We start from the raw sequence: 22,632 nt of genomic DNA on the forward strand, positions 1-22,632 counted from the left end.
CCAGCAGATCCTGAGAAGTATATTATGCCTGGTAGCATGGAGAAGGATAAAAATGAACAACAGTAGCCCCTGCTGATCTTCTTGGAGAATAATATCAGCCAATTCTATGAGGTTTTGCCTAGCACCCCAAATCTGATGGCAATCTTAGCTGAGTTAGTGGGGTATACCTGCAAACCCTGCTTCTGTTGGATCTCTAGTTGCCACCAGTCTTCCCTGTTTCACTCACTTCTGAACTGCAGACTTAACGGTGAAACTGTGTACCCAAGGATAAGGGGAAATTCACACAGGGACTATGGTTTGTGTGAGGTTAAAGCATCTTGACTGGAGAATGAAAATTTCTTAATCAGAGATGGTGCTGCTGAAGTTTCCTGAAGTAATTTATATGTCCTTTTTTTTAATATAGTATTCTCTTTCTTCTGAAATAGAGCATTTGCTTTAACAGGAAGGAGGGGTTCTTCCTACTTTTTCAGTGATAGCAAATCAGCTAATGACCTGTTGCCACACTTACGTAGCTCATACCTTTTGGTGGAAAATACTTGCATTTTATTGAAAATAAATGAACAATGCCGCCTCAAATTACTATTTTATATCCTTTGGATGTTACAGTACTGGCCCTTTTAAACTTTTCTTTGAACTTATAAAGATCTCGGATAAGAATTGCTGTTCATTAGAGATTAAATGTGAATGATGTACAGTACATTTCAAAATAATCCAGGAAAGCTAAGACCAAATAAATACTAATTATTTCTATCATGCTTTTACAGCAGCAGTATCAAAGTGCCCTGTTTTGGGCAGACAAAGTAGCTTCACTGTCTCATGGTAAGTAGTTGGTTCTTACATTGTTTTTCGTTCACTTCTTTCTGATAGTGTTCTGCTTTGTTTTTGTTGTGGGTTTTTTTTAAGCCAGGTGGCTAAATGTTGAAGTTTTGAGTTTGGTGTAAGTGCTTTTCTGTGATCTTTGGAATGCCATTTTTCCAAATAGAGCAGGGCCAATCTTCCTTCCTGTTTGAACTTTGTGGTAAAATTAATGTTTGGCCAAACATTAAGGTTTGCCAACCTTAAGAGACAAAAAAAGCGCGAGCTACAAGAGGCACTGGTGGTTTCCTACAGGATTCGCTGTTGCTCTGAGTGACTGAGTTGATGCTGGTAGCCTATGTCTGCCTGCAGCCATGGTCCATTTACGCTTCTTAAAATGGTTCTAGGTGCTTGATCCCACAAAAACTTTGGTTGCCAGTCAAGTAGGAGAGTACTAAGCTGTGCTTCTGCAATTGTAACTTCAAGCTGCAGAAGTCTAATGCTTTCACTTTCAGTGTTGTTAAGTTCTTGCTGATCTTTTTTGAGAGAGACAATTCTGGGTTGTTTTTTTCAGCCCTATGTCCAAGGGCAGGGTAACCTACAACTACTTTTTTTAGATCTCTATCACTGGTGTCTCCTTCTCATGACACACCTCTAGTATAAGATTCTTTGTGTTCACTGTCCAGTGCACTAGCTGATGTCTTTGAAGTTTAAATCTGACCATTTTTTCGTTTTAATCTCTCACTGATCAGTATTATAAGTTGTTTATACATCTATAAATAAATATATATAAAAAAACTTTGTAACTCAATAGGATGCTAGAATAGGGGAAAAATACTTTTCTAGTGAAGCAAAAGTGAATATTGAAAGTGTTTAAAGATATATTATAAATTAATGGTTTATAATATGTTCTTTTATTTTAGAGGAACCACAGGATATCTACTGGTTGGCCCAATGTCTTTACCTAACCGCTCAGTATCACAGGGCAGCACATGCCCTTCGATCACGTAAGCTGGATAAGGTAGGTCATTTTAGTCAAAGACTTACTACTGTTATTCCACTTTTAAACCTGTGCTGCTAGCCATAGTGACATCTTCACCATCAGAGGATAAGGTTAATGGGAAAAGTAATTAAAAAACCTGCATGATGTAGTTTATCTGAACCAAGTATAGCTCTGTGTTCAGTTGGCCAGATTGAAACTGTTGTCCCCAGATGGGGTCACAGAAGAGAGAAGGGGTCCTGCATACCAGTAACTGCAGCAGGTATGGGAAGGTGGAGTGTCGCTTCAGGTGTGGTTGTTAAAATTGTCCTTCCACTCTGCTAATGAGTGGTGAAGGCAAGAGTGAAGCGAGTGTCCTTTCAGAGTTTAATAGTAGAGAAAGTGTTACAGACTTAGTAATTTTGCTCAGGAAAGGTTGTTGGAGGTGAAAGGGATGAAGAAGCCATACAACTGAAAAAGGAGAGAGCAAAATGGAGTCTATCAGTGTAAGTAAACATGCTCTTTCTTTATAACTACAATGTATGAAACTTCTCTTTCAGTTATATGAAGCATGTCGCTACCTTGCAGCTAGATGTCATGTGAGTACACGTTTTAACCTCTATTGGAAACAAACTGAACTAAATAAAAGATGCATCTTGGGAAGATTAGGTACCTGACAGCAATGTAGGTGTCTATGTTCATTGGAATAACAGGTTTAAATTTTGTGACAGTTGATTTCATTCTTTAACCTTCAGTGTGGTCACTGGAGCATCCATTGTGGTACTCTTCTGAAGAAATCCACTGACTTTTTTTTTTCCAGGAAAGAAAATAGCCCTCTAATATTTTGTGGGGAAAGAACGTGAACAATTTTTGTCTCATGTCTTCATGTTTACATTTTTAATTGGTTGGTTGTAGTCTGACCAGAGGAGATGTGATTCATGGTTGTATAATATAAATATAGTTAGCAGCTTTATACTTCTGTGTAAAATGTGATGCGTAAATAGTAAAATGCAGTGCTTTCACAGGACAACTGAATCCTTTGGTAGATTAATTATAGACATTTGAAACAGAATAATGTGCAGCTTGTAGAATAAGATGATTGTATTTTATTGAAACCTATATTAACTATTTTTAGAAGCATATCTGTTTCTGTGATTGCATAATGCCAAATAATAGATTTTTCTGGAGGTGTTAACCTTATAATTTTTTGCATATTATAGATTACTAGCAAAATAGTTGACTGTAAGTGTAAAGTGACATATGTCCAAATAAGAATATGCATGCATGAAAAACCTGCTGGTAAGCACTGGTCGTCACAATCTGTGCCTTTGAAATGTGACGCTGTTTATTGGTACTTTATGTACAGATATTTCAAATCCCAACCTTGTTTTTTACATGCACGTGTTTGGTTAGTATGCTGCAAAAGAACATCAACAGGCCCTGGATATTCTTGATATGGAAGAGCCAATCAACAAAAGACTTTTTGAAAAGTACTTGAAGGATGAAAGTGGATTGAAAGACTCTACCACAGACTGGGAGATGTCACAATCCTCTGTAAGTGACATTTTTTTAACAAATATTTTTATAACTGAGAAAAAAATGTATTAAGTCAGAAATTGATTTTTACAGCTGTATGAATCTGAAACTCTGTATTTAAGCTTTCTTTTTTCGATAACAAAATTTTCAAAAATGCTGAATTGTTCTCCTTTCAGAAAGAGTCATGTATTAGCTTTCCTGCATGAAAATAACTTGGTTTGCAAAAATGAAGAGTGCTTTTCAACAACTTTCCATCTGCAGACACTTTGCAGAAGTTCATGATCTAACATTGGTTTTTAGAGTCTTTTAGCTCTATGCCGCAATTTCAGTCTTGATAATGTGATCTAACACTTCTTTCAATTGGGCTGCACATTCTGAGATAACAAAGCAAGTTTTCTTCTCCTCCAGATATTTTTGATGAAATATTTCCTTAATCACTCAAGAGTTGTTCTCAGGGGGATGTTTTTTGATCACACTTGAAAATTATGTGACGTGAAGGTGAAGTTTTTGAAGCTCAGTGAAAAAATTCTGTATAGGCACACAGTTAAAAGGGATGAGTACCACATGTAGGCTGAAGAGTCTGTGAAGAGCCTTTACTTTCAGAGTTAGGAATTAAAGTTTATTAGCTGAAACTACAGTGAAGGTGATTGACAGATGGCATGTTCCCTGGAAGAGTGAAGTAGCAAAATGGGTTAAATCATCAGTGTGAACTGATTTCGAATGCTGCTATTAATGGGCTTAAGGGAGAAGTGGATTAGACTGAGTTACTGCAGTGCACCTTAATAATATGGGAACGTTTCAGCTACCACTGGAGGCAAAGGAAGGGAGTCCTCAGCTTTGGCTATTCTTGCTTGCTCCCTGTGTCCTGGTACTGTGGCCCAAGTGTTAGGGTGGCTGATTATTGAACTAAATTGGGAAACTATTTTGGCTGCAAAACAACCCACAGTCAAAAAACTTTACTTCCGTCAGTCCATAACCTTCACAAATGCTTGTGATAATATAGTTCACTAATGCGAGGATGGGCTTGGTTTGCCAAAGGAGAGAGCTACTGAAGTGGATACTACTGCAAGAAATTTCAAACCAAATTCTTCTAGAAATGTAGCTTTTTCAAACTTAATTAGATTAGTTTGCACAGACACTATTTTCTGACTAAGAATGACTTGTCTCTGAGCTGGTAACATACTAACACTTCAGCAGCTCCCTGGATTTATTAGTTGTTAATGCAGCTGTACTCTTTCTAGTGTGCAGACTCCTGGTAGAGTCGGTCTGTCTGGTTAGTCTGATGGCATAGATGCGTGATGTGTTGCTTTTCTCCAAGTGAACTTGCTGACACTTCTGTGGCCTTCTGATGAATCAACACTCATCTAGGGAGTTTTGAAAGAACATGTTAGTTATTAGACATCTTAGCACAACTTTGTGATAATAATGATCTTTCACTACTTCTGTTTCTGAAACATCTATGTTTTGGGTTGAACAGAAGGATGTATTTTTCTGCTCAGAGTAGTTGAGTCCATTGATTTGTCCTTTTTCATCTCTACTGCGGTCATTCTTGTCTTGCTTGAAATATGTGGTTTCACAGTCAACAAAGAGGAGAATCACCTTTGGAAGTGATGATTTCCCTATACTGAATATGACGGGTATTTAGTATAAATAGCTTACAACTCAATATCAGAGCACTGGATGCCGGAAGTAGAAAAGATAAACTCTATCCTCACGCCTTAAAGCATGTGTTTGTTTGGCAGTACATAACCTGACACAGCATTCATTTGAATTTTTTTTTTTTTATTAAGGTAGTAGAGACAGTATTTTGCTTAAAGACAGCACTAGAAAACCAGGTTCTGTCATACATGAAATGCTTTTTACTTTTCAGGGAGCCCATTTGATTTGTGCTCAAAACCAAATTGCAAACATTGATTCAGTCTTTGACCTCCAGCCCTGCTTTTCCACCAGATCAAGAGCTCTATATGCCTTTTGCGAGGGAAGATCTATGATGCTTTGGATAATAGAACCCTAGCAACATACAGCTACAAAGAGGCCTTGAAGCTTGATGTTTACTGCTTTGAAGCATTTGATCTTTTGACATCGCACCATATGCTGACAGCACAAGAAGGTCTGGATAGCAGTATTTCTCAAATAAAAGTAAAATTTAGCTGCTTTCTCAATATGCCTTTTTCCTGGATAAAAATTAAAACTACTACAAGTAACAGACCTTAAAATGTTAAGAATAGAAAATGTATGAAATGAGTGAAAATTATAATCTGCTCAATTTTACCTTTTAACCTCATTTTTCAATTTTACAGTGCTAAGAATTAAAAGAAACAAAGTACCAAAGCTGTCCTGTGTTTTAGCTCCGGCAGTTCCCATGCTCTTTGCCCAGCCTAAACAATGTTTTTTCCTGTGTTCTCAACTTCATGGGCTTTGAATCCACAAAACCCTACTGCTGTTTGCTTAGTTATAGTAGGCACTGCTTAATATAGCATTCTGAGTGATAAAATTTGACATGGGGAATAAATAAAACCAGTGGTGCGTTATGCCATCTTTATTAAGTTTTATTTAAAATTGTAGAAGGAGAAACCTAAGAATTCAATCATTAATTTCCATCATTAGTCATATTATCTGTTTCAGTGTATATGTACTGTTTTCTTCCTTGTAGTTTTGGGATGACCATCAGAAAACTCTTTGCATCTTAAACTTAAAATGTTGGATTTTGCTATTTCTTCCATTATATGATCACTATAATTTTTTTTATTCACATAGAAAAAGAACTTCTTGAATCTCTACCTCTTAGTAGACAATGTACAGATGAAGAACAAGAATTGCTTCACTTTTTATTTGAGAATAAATTGAAAAAGGTAAACCCCGAGACTAACTAAAAAGCTGGAGAATGGATTGAAAGTCTTGACTTGACGTGTAAACTTCTGTGGATTCCATTTATTCTGAACGTTGGAATAAAGGGCTTTGTAGTTTTGGTTATTTTAAAATTTATGATGCAGTAGATAATCACTTTATGGGGTAGTATAATAGTTTTGTATAAACTTACTTTTTGGTGTGGTGGCAACTTGAGGTTCTGATTATTTTTTTTAGATTAGATAAATTTGTAAGTGGGGAAAAAGAGCATTAATAATGTAGGTAAATTGTCAGTTACCTGAAAATACTAGGACATAACAACATTATTCAAGACTATTTTTTCCAAAGATAATGTGAGAGCACTGAAAGCCAACTATGTGTTGCTCAGTGTTCATTTTTACAGCCTACACTTAAGATACTGACACTGGCAAGCATCTTTCATGTTCTGACTGAACTTGTAAATACATTATAAAAAACATTTTAGCAAGTATATGTTTTATGGACTTTCAGTTTAAAACTAAGAATTTTGAGAAGCTTAATGTTTCTTAAATACTCTTTTAGAACTAAAAATATTAATATCCATTTAATGCCATGTTATATATAATTGCCATCTGATTTTAGGTTGGATTCACATGTTGTTTCTTTTGTCTTTCAGTATAATAAACCGAGTGAAACACTGATTCCTGAATCAGTGGATGGTCTTCAGGAAAATCTGGATGTGGTAGTATCCTTAGCTGAAAGACATTATTATAACTGTGATTTCAAAATGTGTTACAAGCTTACTTCTGTGTAAGTATACAAAGCAACTTTGAGGGTTTTTTCTCATATGGTGTAATATAATAATTATGCCTGGACTTACAGCTAATATCATTGTTCAATGCATTGACATACACAACAATTTGATACAGGTTTCAGGTATTTAAAATGTGTAGTTTGTGTCTGGCAAGACACATTATTTTTATGATACCTAGCAGAAGTATCCAAGGCAAAACGCCAGTTAATCAGCACTGTGTGGCATTTCCCTTCATACGTCCTCTTCCTTACTCTGGTACATGCAGTTTTGTGTGTTCTGTACCTACTTCTTGTCTGGCCTTCAGAACAAACAGGTTTGGATTAGTTGCTTAGTTAGGAAGTATAATTTCTCTGGCTGATTAAAAGTTATGTTAATTTTGACATGCCAAGTAATGTGTCTCAGTTGTTATGTAGCCCAGGCATACACTTGTTGCTCGGTTGTCCGGTGGGTCAGAACAACAACATGGATTGCCTCTCAACTACTGTAAATATGAACACATGGTTGTGGAGCTATTTTTTTCTGCTGGCCTGACACTTACCTTCTTAAGAAAATGGTATTTTTGTGTATGTACTGCATAATCTCAGAATATTAGTAGTATAAAATAGAACAGGTTTTGGGTTTTTTTTATATTACAGCTTTTTCTTAGATGAAGCAAGCCATCACTACGTAGAATATCCCATGTATCCAACATCCCACTACATAGAATATGCCCAGTACAAGCAAAATTTGTGGGAAGGCTTTAGAGAATGCTGACAGAGTGAATATAAACATCCGAGTAAAAGACTTCCTATGGAAATAAATTACTCCAATTAAGTAAATAAAATTATATTACTGCATCTTTGTTTCTGAAACTTAATTGCCACACCTTGTCTAGCAGAAAGTGGTAGGAGTAAATGTCTCCTAGGAGGAAACTATCACATGCTAGAGCTTGGAAATGAGAGTCTGACAAGTCCATGAAATTCCAAAGTTTTAGACTCTCTTCAAGAGAGCATTTAAATACTTGTTTATATGTTCTTTTATACTTTTCATTTGAAATTCTTTGAATTATTTTAAAAAGTCAATTAAATGTTTAACTATTTCCTATAATCATGGAATGGTTTGGGTTGGAAGGGACCTTTAAAGGTCATCTAGTCCAACCCCCATGCTGTGAGCAGGGACATCTTCAACTAGATCAGGTTGCTCAGAGCCCCGTCCAACCTGACCCGGAATGTTGCCAGGGATGGGGCATCTACCACCTCTCTGGGCAACCTGTGCCAGTGGTTCACCACCATCACTGAGAAAAATTTCTGGATAGCAAGGTGTACTTCTCAGAGAATGGAGTCATAATGTTGTACTTCTGATTTAAGAGATTCTGTGAATAGATTTCAAGACACCTTTTTTTTTCTCCACTGCTTAGTTTACCAAATGCCAATGATTACAAAAAGGGCTCATGCCTAGAAGCCATGTCCTGCATGCAATCTGTTGTCTGTGCGACTATCTTCCATTTCTAAATGCTGCAGGAAATAAAAATGTAAAACTGAGCTAAATATATTTTCTAAGGCATACTGTTTAGTGTTAAGCTTAGAAAGCTGAGGGCTATTGCTTGAAAGTTGCTGTCAAACATATGAAAAAGATGAATAGAAATGTTGTTGCTTGCTGTTTGATAGTTAAATTTGAAGTGACTTGCAAGCAAATGTGTACTGTATTGTTTTCCTAATTGTACATTCAACTTGCAAGAATTTTCTGTTATCCTCTTCTGTTAAGCTAAAGTAATAGCTACTTCTCTGGTGTTAAGATAGCCTTCATTACCTTCTAGTCACAAATAGTTTTCCAGTGCCTAAAGTGGTAATTAACTGTAACACTCCACACTGTAAAAGCAGCTTGCTTATAACACATAAAGATTTTTAAAATGTGCATTGCAGATTGTTTTGTTTTATTTTTAGAGTGATGGAAAAAGATCCTTTCCATGCCAATTGTTTACCTGTGCATATAGGGACACTTGTGGAGCTTAATAAAGCAAATGGTAAGAAACACAACATTTAACATGAGTCAAAAGAAGGTTGTAAAGCTACAATTTTAAAAAAGAATTAAGGATGACAAGAAACCCCCTTATATAGCATTTAAAATATTGCATATGTTTTTCCTCCTACCTGCAGTTTGAAGAAAACAGTGGTAATTGGAACAGAAGGGAGTTTCAGAGCTGACAGCGGTGGGGCGGCAGTATTCATTCACGATCATGAGTGTCACTGTCTTTTACCCACTGGGCTATGTAGCCAGGAAGTTAGTGAGCTATACTGCTTCATTTCTGTTGTTTGGTTTCTGTTTTGAGGTCGTCTTCCTAGAGTATCTAGGTGTACTTTTTCTGCTCAACAACTAAATAAAATATATTAAGCTAGAAGGAACTTTTCAGCGGTGTGTATGCTGAGGTGGACATGCTTTTTCCATATTAGAAAAAATTCTAGACTCTCCTTGCCTTTGCTGTTGCGAGGGCCTTTTTTTAGTTCAAACAAGTTAATGCTGCAGCACCTTTGTTGGGATTACAAGAATAGCTTACTTGGAGCTGGGGTGGCTTTTTCTCATTTCAGACTGCATATAAGCATCCAAATCAAGTGAGGAGCTTGAATGTCTTTAAATCAATTGGAAAATAGAATAAGGAGCCCATATGATTTGCAGTCTCTCAAAGGGTGGTGCGTTGTACGTACACAAATAAGTCATTAGGTGTACTTGTACTACTCAATGTTTAGTAAATGTACTTTTCAGTTACTTTACAGTTAACTACATCTGAAAATGTGGCCAATACTCTGATTTTATTTCTAAGTCTGCCTGGAGAAACATTTTGTAAATAAGTTGGTATTTTGTAAGCCAGTTTTTATATTTGATTCTTCTGAAGCGAATAATTGATGCAAAGTACTTTTGGACAAACTCATCAATTTAAGAGCACTGTACTCTGAAGAAGTAGAAATTCTATGTATGGTAATGCTATTTCTTTTGAAATTACATAGGCAATATAATTGTTATCCTGTATCTGATTACTTCCACTGTTATTAGAAATTCTGTAGTAAGTTATTCTAATAACTAGAATTATTGTTTTTATTAGAAAAGTAATCACTTAGCATTATTCCAAATAATATAATAATTTATTTGCTTTTGTCCTATTATCAGCCTGTTAATGCACAAGACTCTACTTTAAAATTGATCTAGCCAGTATGTTACACTTTTTAGGTGTAGGAAGTTCGATAGTTTTTTTACCTTGACAAGATACATTTAAGTGTAATACTACAAGCATTTATTTTAATGTGTGATAATAACCTAAGTTGTTGCAGAATTCTTAAGGGCTAGGATGTATAGCTGCTTATTTATGTGCTGTGAAGACATGGGTTTGTTTGGTTTTGGTGGTTTTTTTTTTAGTTAATTGCAAAACCAAATCTATTTTGAGGCAGTTTGAAGCATTACTGCTAAACAGAAAACATTTTTGTTCACTTGCACACTAATAATGTTAGATGTTCTGGATATTTGGTATAGAAAGCTTGAAACATTTTGAAACATTTTAATTTTATTTTCTTGTTTCTTCCCACTATGTAGAGCTTTTCTATCTTTCTCACAAACTGGTGGACTTGTACCCAAATAATCCTGTAAGTTGTTCTAAGCCTTCATTACCAGGTGGTTTTTTCTGTGTGAAAGGACATAAAAGTTGTAATGTAATAGTCAATTTGAGCAACAGAATTAAAAATCTGTTTCTGGATGGAGCTAGTAAAAATTGTTTGATCCTTTTATTTTTTATGCATTGTAACTTTCTTATACCAAGGTTCTTTTTTTAAAACAAAGCACCTGTGAAATATATGCAAGGTCAGGTATCCACTTTGAATAATAATGTAAAACAAATGCTACAGTAATAAGTATATATGCCTCTCTAGGCAACCTTTTCCAAAGTTTGATCATCTTCACAGTGAAAATTTTTTTCCTTCTACTCAGTCTGAATTTCCTATGTTGCAGCTTGTACCCATTGCCTCCCATCCTGTCATGGCACCTCTGAGAAGAGCCTGGCTCTGTCTTCTGTATTCCCTACCTTTAGATGATTGAAGACAGCAATAACCTTTCCACTTAGCTCTCTCTTCATGAGGCTGAACAAACCCAGATAGGGATGTACATGCCAGCAGTTCTACCTTGTCTGTAATATCAAATAATTTGAGAAGCTGACTGATTTCAGTGAAAATGTTCCTAACTTCTCTAATGATAATCAGTTTCTTCCACTAAAATCAGTGTGATATATCTAATAATATTCTATTTTGATTTTAATGTGTAGGTGTCATGGTTTGCAGTAGGATGCTACTATCTCATGGTTGGCCACAAAAACGAACATGCCAGAAGATATCTGAGGTAAAAAAATTTTTCAGTTTTCCTTAGTGAATCTGTTGCTCACTTGCTAAATAAATATTTAATGTTCATGATTGTAAGCTTGTAAAGTAAACAGAAGCCTCCATAAACTGCTTAATACTAAACCTCCTTTTGTTGACACCTTTTACTTTTGGTGTAGCAATTTAGACCTCAACCGTCTAGATACTTTAAAAATGACATCCAGACTTAGGTGGAATCTCTTTTGGCAGTCGCCACCTGTTATGGGCAGGTGTAGTCCCTGCATTCGCTCATGCTGCCAAGCTAAGTACAGCTAGGTAATCAAGCCTCAGTTCTTTGCTTAGGGATGCTCAGGCATTCTCCCATATTCAGGTTTCATACCTTAAAGGAAAGAGTTAGATAGAAAATTCTGACATTTGGCTGTCTAGTTCTTTTTTTGCACAAGCAGCCTTGGACTTTTTAGGTTGGTCAGTCAGTCCAGTGCTCTTTCCAGTGCTCAGTACGTCTTCTGTATGTGTATTGGTTATCAGCACTGGGGAGCAGGACCTTGCTGTGAAGTAAAGCATTTGTTTTGGTGCTGTAAGCTTAAACTAAGTCGTCCTGTAAGTCTTTCCTTTAAGTCAACCTGTAGGGCTTCATTTTTTCTTCTTGAGACCTTTATAGACAATATATGTACAAGATGAGTTAGTAATTTAGACTAAATGCCTGGTTATTATGAGTAAACTATTTAAATTCCTGGCAAGTATCAGTGTGAAACTCTTCAAGTTGTCCCAAGTGACATTGGTGGTTTTGGTGATGAGGTGAAGAACATCTTTGTTAAATCTGCAAGCATCTCTAGCCAGGAAGGGTCTATAGATGTGTTGGGGAGGGGTGGAACCACCATCAGAATTCAGGGTACTTCTGGCAAGGAGGACCAATTTTAGGTCTGGAAAAAGTGAAATAGTAACAAGATGCCCATATTTCTTGGAGAAGAATGGTAGTGCACAACTATAAGGCTAGGGACAGCTGTGGGCTAGGCAGTAGTTTTTAGGAAAAGGATCTGGAGGTACCATGGATAAAAACACAAGCTTCCATATCATTGTTTTAGAGTCACAGGATATCGTGTTAGGAAAAAAAATGAAATGTTTAAGGATAGTTAAGCAATAAATAGGTCATTTGTGGAACATGTAGATGTCCATGTCAGCAGCTTTTAAGAAAAGCTTGAGCAAATCTGTCATGAGCTGTTTAGTTATGAATGCCCTTGCCTTCAGACTGAGAAAATAATCTACAGAGCTTTGTAATGTTCCGGTCAGGTCTGTCTTTTTCTGTAAAGACTCCAGGTTGCACTCTTGATGCTCAGGTTGCAGTCTTCAGCTCAGGACTTGAGTGACATTTTGTATACTTCTCTGATGCGCCACAACTGTCTGTGATGTGACAAATAAATACTTTTGTCTTCATTAAGGCTAGTACAATTATATGGCAAAATTTCAACACAGTTCAACCCAAGTGTTCATTTGGTGTTTTCATATCCTGCTTCTGAGACTTATATTTGCTAGAATATATTTATTTTGAAATGCATAGCTAGAATTTTGTAATAGATTATGAGTCACTACTGTTTTCTGTCCAATTCACCTATTATATCATTGTTTATGTTCAGTAATACCAAATAATTCCAAAAAGTCCATGAATAAGAGCTACTGGGGGTGCTGGTTGACAGCCAGCTGAATATGAGCCAGCAGTGTGCCCAGGTGGCCAAGAAGGCCTGTATCAGCACTAGTGTGGCCAGCAGGAGTAGGGAAGTGGTCGTGCCCCTGTACTCGGCACTGGTGAGGCCACTTCTCGAATCCTGTGTTCAGTTTTGGGCCTCTCAATACAAGAAGGACATTGAGGTGCTGGAGTGTGTCCAAAGCAGGGCAGCAAAGCTGGTGAGGGGTCTGGAGAGCAAGTCTTATGAGGAGCGGCTGAGGGAACTGGCATTGTTCAAGTCTGGAGAAGAGAAGGCTGAGGGGAGACCTTATCGCTCTCTACAACTACCTGAAAGGGGGTTGTGGTGAGGTGGGTGTTGGTCTCTTCTCCCAAGTAACTAGTGACAGGATGAGAGGAAATGGCCTCAAGTTGCACCAGGGGACGTTTAGACTAGTTATTAGGAAAAATTTCTTTACTGAGAGAGCGGTCAAGCATTGGAACAGGCTGCCCAAGGAACTGGTGGAGTTGCCATCACTGGAAGTGTTCAGAAAACCTGTAGACGTGGCACTTGGGGACATGGTTTAGTGGGCATGGTGGTGTTGGGTTGGTGGTTGGACTTGATGATCTTAAAGGTCTTTTCCAACCTTAATGATTCTGTGATTCTGTGAACTGAAATAATGCAATTAATTCTTGAAAATGTGTGATACTTTCAAGTGCTAAATAGTTTGTTGAACTTTTAAAATTAACTTTGTTTACCACTGGTCATTACAGAAAGATTATCTTAATAGATACCTCACCATATGGTATAGCATTCCTATGTAAGTAGTCATCTGAAGCACGTTAATTTCAAAAGTTTGCTTGTGACTTGCTCTTTTTTTTAGCAAAGCTACTACACTTGAGAGAACCTACGGACCTGCGTGGATAGCATATGGACATTCATTTGCAGTTGAGAGTGAGCATGATCAAGCAATGGCTGCATACTTCACAGCTGCACAGCTCATGAAAGGGTATGTCAAAAATGTCATATTCGGAAAAATTAAAATTAATTCATAAATAGTGGAGAATATTGACCTATATCCCTTTAAACAGTAGGAATACGTTTGCAACAATAGAGAACAAAGGAAAAAAAAACCCAAATCATGTAATTGTCTGCATTTAACTTCATTATTTGTGATTACTGTTGTGATTTTGTAAGTTCTGAAGTCAAGATTTATGTTTAGGTAATCTATGTTCTACACCAAAGTTCTCTGAAATTTGTGAGTCATGTTTGTTATACCAGGTCATAAACTGCTGTATAGTAATATCTTGAACAGCTGTTTCATGCTGTGGAGAAGGTTGTAAATGAGTAGTGGACTAATCACGTCGTATTGCATATAAAACTACTGTATTTCATTGTAGTTATTGGTAAATCTAATCCCTTTAATTATTACTTTTTCCATATTCTATTTGTGACTGAAATGTATGAAAGGAACGAGGAAAAAAAAAAGCCCTCAGAACTAATGTAAGCACTGAGAAAATACATGTAATTCCAGAGCAGGTTGCAATTATGTATTGGAGTTCAAATTCTTGTCAATAACTAACAAAGATATGAAATCTTTTAAACTGTCCCTTATCTTAATAGTCTGTTTAAATCAGTTTTTACTTGGATACTTTTACTTTATTTTGCATAAACATATGCAAACACAGTTGGCATTTCTTTATAGTTTGTGATGCCATTCCTGGTAAGTGCATGTTTGCGTTTTTGTATTTTTTTTTTTTCAGGTGTCATTTGCCGATGCTCTATATTGGACTGGAATATGGTTTGACCAACAACTCAAAGTTAGCTGAAAGGTTTTTCAGCCAAGCTTTAAGCATTGCACCTGAAGATCCTTTTGTTATGCATGAAGTTGGAGTGGTTGCCTTTCAAAATGGAGAGTAAGCTTGCAAAATAGGTTTAAATATAATCTTAACCATGGATTATTCTGAAGTGTAATGTGCCAATATATCTACTGAAGTACTTATATTGAACTATAAAATACAAAGTTTTGGTTCCAGTTTAGATGGTGTTTACCCTAAACTCTTGCTTTCTACTTTGTTGTTTGTTGTTTAAGATTGAATGAAGAAAGAATGTAGTGCTTGAGGAACAAGCAGAGATCGATTATTACCTTGTGTGTGCCTGTCATTGGGTAGTTGCATGCCTTGAAAAGGCATCTGTCTGCACACGCAAGTGCACACATGCTATAAAATCTTGTACAGCAAAACATTTTGCCTGCTCAAGAGGTTCCAAATATATTCTGGAAAAAACCTAACAGATAAAAGAAAGGTTTAGTGAATATTCTTTGTTTGCTTCTGATTTTTTAACTTTTGTCTTGTTAGCTCTGGAGCACATGCGAAATATAGCCAAACATAAATACTGGTTGTTATATCTAATTTCATTCATATGACAAAATAATGTCAAAGAACTGTTCCCGGTAATACAGTTTCTCATACTGCTAATGAAAACTCTTCACTAATTTACTTTTCTTTCTCCTCACGCTCTCAATTCTTAGCTGGAAAACTGCAGAAAAGTGGTTTCTTGATGCACTGGAAAAAATCAAGGCTATTGGAAACGAGGTACTTTTCCTAGTAATGTGCACATTCATAAATATATAAAACCCCAGGAAATTCTGTAATGTTTTGTGACAAAATACGTTGTGCTTATTTTAAGATAGAAGCAGTGCAATATAAATTTTATTTTAAAACTTGGACCGTCTACTTGTACTTGAGTATTAGATGAGAATCATCACACATTATCTTCAGTGCTACAGGAAAAGGCAAAATAGTATGTTTTTATATGAAATTAAAAGAAAATAAGCGTTGACTGGAGAGTGGAATCCAGGTCCCATTCTCCATCTTGGATCTTAGTAGACCAACGGTTCTTGACCTGAGGGTGGAACTGGGTACAGGTGTGAAGAGGCTTTCTGCCACCTTAAGTGTTAGTCATTTCTTGAATGATTTCCACTTTTCTTTGGACATAAGCCTGTAGGTATGGATTTGTTTTCTTTTTACCAGATAGAGCCACTGTGTGGGAATGGGCCCAGGGATGTATAACTAACTTCCTGAAAGTAATAAAAAATAATCACTGGCAAAAAGTCTGTCAGGAAATGTGCTTGTAGTTTACGTGCTTTTGTGAATCAAAAGTCAGCCGTTACAACTCTGATTCCTCAACTGCTAGAAAACACAACTGAGTTTGTACCTATTGCTAGTGGCATTTATTTTATTTGTGTGTCATCATCTTGTCTAAAGAAACAATGTAACTACTACAGTAACTTAACATGCCTTAATGAAAGCAGTACCACCTTGTGACAGGCTCCTTGTGAACTTTAAGATAGGTTTTCTCAATTTTTAGCTTCAGTTTAATTAATGAGGACACTACCTCATGCTACTACAATTGTTAACAAAGCATCTCCCATCAAGATAATGAAATTGCTCCTAGAGCACAATAAGCCTTATGCAGAGTGGAAAGCACTGGAAAAAAAATATAATCTTTATGTGGACAAGGTGCATATTTACTAAAACAAATTGCACAAATACCAATTTACATGCTCACCAATATATACATAGGACTGTTCTGTTTTCGTTAAAGCTGTACTGTTGTTCATGCGAATGCCACACACTTTGTAGATCAGGCTTAAATTTCTGCATATGCTGAAATTGTTTTATGTATGGCATTAAGTACTAAATATCAACATATCTATAAATTGACAAATGGAAATTTAGAAGTAGAGTGGGAAACGCCTAAAATAACTAGGGATACAAAGATACTTTTACATTGTTATAAGTCTCAAATTCATAATGCAATCAAGTCCAAATTATTTTTAATTTCAGCAAAAAGTTTTTTAAGGATTTTCTTGGCTCAGATTGTCTTCTGTGTGCCTCGTAAATGAGCCAATTTATTTAGAGCAGATAAAGTTAGACTATGGAGAAGACAGTAAAAAGACCTTCACTATTTTTAATTATTTTTACAAAGAGCTAATTTGGGGGTCTTCAGTGCTCTTAGGCTGAGAGACTTGATGTAATTTTTAGTTAAGTAGAAAACAAATTTTTTGTTGTCTGCTTCCAAGTTTTACTATCACTGACCCTTTAAAGAAATTTAATTGGGTTTGAGGGGTGGAAAAATTAGAAAAATGAGTTATTGAATAAATGTTTTGAGCTTAAATATGTGTGTTGAAAAGAATTGAAAATGCTTGTGATATTTTTCTTAGTCATGAATGAATTGCCGTGTTCATTTGTATGTGTTTTTTTGAAGTAGACAAAATTCAGTTACAATCTGGGAAGCTGCAGTTATTTGAATTGTTGCTTTGCGTTACAGGTAACAGTTGATAAGTGGGAGCCTTTATTGAATAACTTAGGACATGTCTGCAGGAAACTCAAGTAAGCAGAGAGCTACATTTATCTGGATCACTACACAAACGTGTTTTCTCTAGGCCTGTTCTCATTTATATCAAGATTATGTACCACATGAGAGCAGTGTAGAAGCACCTGATAAGAAGATTCCCTAAATCAGCTTGTGAACATAAATACATAAATCACCCCTTTATATCCAGTTTACGACATGCAAGTTAAAGTACCTGTTGTAAAAGCCTTTCCTTAACTATTGATTCTTACTAGATAGAAATTCGGTCGTAGGATTTTAGATCCTTGTATGGGCTTGACTTCTAACTAGCTACGTGTCCCAGTCCTGACGTACTTGAATATGTCCACTGACTGAATTAACGTAAAGGTGGTTTTGTGCTGATTAACTGCTTGGATCAGTGATTATGTTTTGTTGTGGGTTTGTTTTTTTAATTGAAGTGAAGTATTCAGTGACACTAACACAGCAATAAAATACTACTTTATGGTTTTTGAGAACAGAACTATTTCATATTTCCATTCTAGGAAGAGAAAAAGAAAGTGCAAAGTACATATGCAAGCTTTAACAATTTTAACATAGAGAAATGTTTTCTCAATAATTACCTTAGCCTGATTTTAACCAGTGTTTTCTTTTGTTTAATCAGTACCAGATTTCTTTTTTTTTAGTGTCATGGTTTTAATTGTCCAATTGGTGTATATTGTAATTTTTATTTCAAAGCTGCTAATGAGAATGTGATTATGGTAGATATAAGTTGTACTTCTGCTTTGGCTTTGGTACTAATTGCTTTGTGCTTGAATTGCCAATTAGTCTTTGTTTTCATTATGAAATACGGATGTATAACAGTTACCCCTTCTGCCAAGATCAAACAAAAGGCACTGCTGCTGGAATCTATTCATGAGTATAATTGCAGGTTTTTTCCCAAATACTTGTTTCAGTTATAATTCCTTTTGTCTTTTTTTTAATTTCTACAATAAGTTAGTAACTGCTTACATCACACCGAGGACAACTTGCATTGTATTATTTGTTCAGGTTTAGAAAGCCAACCTAATGTATTTCTACAGCCCTGTAAACCATCTTTCAAGAAAATCAAATTGGTAATTCAGGCAGCTGTACATATGCTTTGAAAATTTAAATAAATGCTGTAATAACTAACATATCACAGAATCACTAAGGTTGGAAAGGACCTTCAAGATCATCAAGTCCAATCATTAATCCAGCGCCACCATAATACATACTAGTATTCATAATAGATACTGTTGCTATTATTAAAAAACTTCCTGGATATATGTCTACTCACCAACATTTATGTGGTTGAAATTTGAAAGCAGCATACTAAAATACAGTGGTAGTTAATTGGACAGGTAAATACTATAAGTGAGAATAAAATTCAAATCATGGGAAAGTTTTGTGCAGCTAGCAAACAGTTGCATAATCTGTCTCAATGGTTACTTAATGCCCTCTAACAACTTCATGTGTTGCTGTTTGCATAACTTCATTATAACTATAGACACTAAAATTTCTTGTAAATGGACAATTGCTATCCTTACTTTTAACAACTTGGTACTAGGGTGTCAAATGTGACAATTTTGTGAATTTGTAAATTCTGTGAATTTAATTTATCAGAGTAATGCCATAATGTACATTTAATCCTTGTTTTCTAAAGTAACAAATGCAATAAACAGTCTAATTAATGGATAATTTTCAAAGAGAGGGTGGCTAGTATTTGAAGGAAATGATGGATAGGTGTAAACCTTCTTTTCTGATAGAGAAGGTAGCAAAATGGAAGTGATAAAAGTACCAGTGTATGTAGCATTTAAGGGTTGTGAAATTTCTGCCCAGAGAGCTTGTCTCACTTTGAGCAATGAGTGATTCAGCCTCATATTGCTCCTTCGCTCCCCTGGGGAGGAAAATGAAAGCTACAGAAAGCACGCTAATGTTACAATGAGCAGCATTAAACATCTAAAGCAATTTACCATATCAAATTGCTAAGATCATCTCCAAATGAGGCCTAGCTGTAGGCAGCTGTTTTTCTACTTCAGGGGAACCATGATTTCTCAATTACATTGAGGAATAAAATTGTCAACATCCATGAGTCTCTTGTGCATTCCATTATGTTCAGAGTATGAAGCAGTAACTTTTAAGTTCTTGCAGGATTGCGTGCCACCGAGCCAAGGAAAATACAAATGTAGTACTATGAAAACACCCTTTACCCTGAAGCTTACTAATATTTACTAATAATCTTCTGTATTTAACCCTAACAGGAAATATGAAGCAGCACTGGAATACCATCGCCAGGCTCTAGTACTAATTCCTCAAAATGCTTCAACTTATTCTGCCATTGGCTACATACATAGCCTAATGGGCAATTTTGAAAGCGCCATTGACTATTTTCATACGGTATGTTACTGGCTTAAATTAAAGCACTGGTCGCAGATTCTGTTATTTAATGTTTCATCCTGTTTTGGTTTTGACACAGAGAACCAGTATTTTATCCAGCCCCCAAATTAGTGTTTATTTTTTAATTTCTTTTTAAATCTTCCTACATTTTCTATTAATAGGTAAAAAATGGCCACTTTCTGAAACCTAGTAGTCAGATCCTTCATTATTATAAATTAATGGAATATCGTAATTGTCATACACATTTTATGTACCTAAACTTCTCATGCAGCTGCAATGATTTAAATTACTTCCAATCTATGCCTTGAAGTAGAAATTTTACAGTAAGTGTAAAATATGTTATACTTTGATTTGTGAATGATTGTCTGTAAACAGATCCTTTTCTGGGTTTGCTTTTGTGCTTTGCTTGCTTGTTACTTCAGCCAGTTCATAAAACAATATTGTTTTGGTTGTGCAATGTTTTGCTTGACAGTGAAGACTATGCTCTGCATTGTCCAGCAACAAACAACAAACTCGGAACCATTGTGGACTTAAAATATAAATGGTTTTATTTGCTACTGCACACTTTTTACTGGGTTTGTTTTTTTTTTAACAGGCCCTCGGTCTTAGGAGGGATGATACATTTTCAGTCACGATGCTTGGACATTGTATAGAAATGTATATTGGTGATTCTGAAGCCTACATTGGTAAGTCTTTTACTTATGTGACTCTTACAGTAATTGAGTCCTTTGAGAGGAGTTATTCTTACATCAAGAAAGATTATCTACCATTACCTAGTTAACTTACAAAGTAGAGTATGTTTTTGTTTGGGTTTTTGTTGGTTTTTTTAATGGCTACATGAGTCAGAACTTATCAGTAATTTGAGATGACCGCTGGTTTTTGAAAGGATCACGACAGTAGATTCTTAGCGGTATAAAGAAAGGAAACACTTCACCATTGGAGGTGGTGATGGTTTCTTTTACAGAAAATACTGATTTGTGGCAGCTTAGAAACCGAAGGGAATGGGGAAAAATTAAAATAGAAATATGGAGTTAGAAAATCAGAGGACTTGATTTCAGCTAATGCTGCTGTAGAGATATGGGCAAGGCGTTTTCACCGTGTCAGAATGGTGTGGAGACCATCTCTGTGGAGACAGTATAAATTATTTTGCCTCAAAAGCCAGAGCTTCACATATGGTAAAAAAAAAAAGTGCCTCACAACAGTAGCACGTTATATTGCCATAGTTTGAAATAGTCTATGAAAGCTTTCTGCCCAAAAAAGAAACTTTATAGCGACATATTTCTGCTTCACTGAACTTACTGATTTACCTGTAGTGAACACAGTTGATGTCCTGTCAAGCATATTAATGAGGCTGAAGCCAGTGAAAGCCATCTGTGTGCTGTGTTGCTTTTCCTGCAGATTTTTCGCACAACTGAAGCAGATGTTTCTTCTCAATATTGTCTTGCTCCGTATGTAGTCAGTTAACACATCTGGAAGAACTGTGCAGCTGTGTGATATGCATTAATACAAACCATGCTGTGTATAACTTAAACAAGAAAAGCCTCTTAGAGAATTGGGGAGGGAATTGGCAATTACTTCTAATAACAGACTTTTGAATCTGAGTTGTAGTTCTTACATTGGGCTTTTTTTCAAAAAGGGAGGCTGCTGGATTTTTTCAGAACAGTTCTATTCAACTTCAGTCATTAAGCAGCGACAACTCCCTGGCAGTCTGAAGGCAGAGAATCATAGTAGTTTCTGGATGATAGTTTCTTTTGAGGTGCATTTTTGGAAGTGTTCATTTGGAATAAACTAATGGTTTGACTGTTTTCCTAGGAACAGAGATCAAAGACAAATTAAGATGTTATGACTTTGATGTACACACAATGAAGACATTAAAGAACATAATTTCGCCTCCTTGGGATTTCAGAGAGTTCGACATAGAAAGACAAACTCTGGATGAAAGTGGCATAGTAACACTGGAGACATCACATCAAAGGAAAAGTACAGATGCCAGTCGCCCACTGGAAGAAACATTTGAGATAGAAATGAATGAAAGTGATATGATGTTAGAAACATCAATGTCAGACCATAGTACGTGACCATAAATGCTGCTAGAGGGCTCATTTTGTCAAAGTGTAATATGTTTGTTTTAGCATTTTTGTTATGGTGTTATACTTTCAAGAATTTGCTATTTTTATATGGATTCAAACTACTACTCTGTACTTAACACCAGAGAAATAATGCTTGCCTTAAGGGTGATTAAAAAGTATACATGATGGACTATTTCTACAAAATTAATCATAAATGATGAAGTAAAAAAATAAATTAACTTTTTTTAAAACTATTTACTGATCCATGTGTCTGCCATCGGTAAGACTGTGTGAAGTTTTAAAAACATGGAACCATTTACAATGTTGTTGAATTGAATAGCCAGTCTAATAGAGTATTATTGTGGCTTCTGAGTTTTCATCCTGTCTGTGAGGAATGCTTTCTTAGTAAATAGGCCCAAAAAATCCATGAAGTTTTATACTTACTACTTTATAAATCTGTATTCCTTTAAGGAGCTATTTCAGTGGTTTTCCATCATTTGACTCTAATTTGGCATACATGAAATTGATGACAAAGCATGTTACTTTGTTGTACTTCCTCCTAGTTATTCATTTCAGTTCTTTATCATTCTATACTGTATTACTGAAAGATCATTTAAGAACTGTTTTGGGTAAGCTGACTAGACAAAAAACCATGAATGGCGTAAACATTAAGGTTAATCAGTCTCACCTGCAATTAGCATTATAATAAAGTTGTAAGCTGCAGTGTGCTGCGGGACTGCAGTCATTCTCTTTACACGTAGCTGTTTTGTCAATGCAAAGGATTAACTGAATAATACACACACACAGTTTTTACAAGTCTCTAAAGTGAGGTATTTTAAATGTCATT

General features: G+C 35.8%; 1 protein-coding gene across 1 annotated transcript; it reads left to right on the top strand.

The window, feature by feature from the left end:
- The first annotated feature begins 752 nt into the window (after positions 1 to 752).
- CDC16 (cell division cycle 16) lies at positions 753 to 22,032 on the top strand. The gene is made up of 17 exons (XM_010293246.1): positions 753 to 819; positions 1,719 to 1,816; positions 2,335 to 2,373; positions 3,188 to 3,328; positions 5,261 to 5,420; positions 6,068 to 6,162; positions 6,813 to 6,946; positions 8,873 to 8,952; positions 10,512 to 10,561; positions 11,233 to 11,306; positions 13,829 to 13,954; positions 14,709 to 14,861; positions 15,476 to 15,539; positions 17,278 to 17,339; positions 19,581 to 19,716; positions 20,312 to 20,402; positions 21,529 to 22,032. Exons 1-17 carry the CDS (start codon positions 753 to 755, stop codon positions 21,792 to 21,794), a joined length of 1,836 nt encoding a protein of 611 aa, XP_010291548.1. The 3' UTR covers positions 21,795 to 22,032.
- The last annotated feature ends 600 nt before the right edge of the window (positions 22,033 to 22,632 follow it).

This window comes from Phaethon lepturus, unplaced genomic scaffold (genome assembly GCF_000687285.1).
Source record: "Phaethon lepturus isolate BGI_N335 unplaced genomic scaffold, ASM68728v1 scaffold31098, whole genome shotgun sequence".
NCBI lineage: Eukaryota > Metazoa > Chordata > Aves > Phaethontiformes > Phaethontidae > Phaethon > Phaethon lepturus.

What these genes read in the sequence shown, in the direction of transcription:
- CDC16 (XM_010293246.1), top strand. Translation starts at nt 753, where the DNA reads ATGCTTTTACAGCAGCAGTATCAAAGTGCCCTGTTTTGGGCAGACAAA. An exon ending in GGGAGATGTCACAATCCTCT is followed by an intron (nt 3,329 to 5,260) that starts GTAAGTGACATT and finishes CTTTTCCACCAG; the next exon opens with ATCAAGAGCTCTATATGCCT. An exon ending in TGTTACAAGCTTACTTCTGT is followed by an intron (nt 6,947 to 8,872) that starts GTAAGTATACAA and finishes TTTTATTTTTAG; the next exon opens with AGTGATGGAAAAAGATCCTT.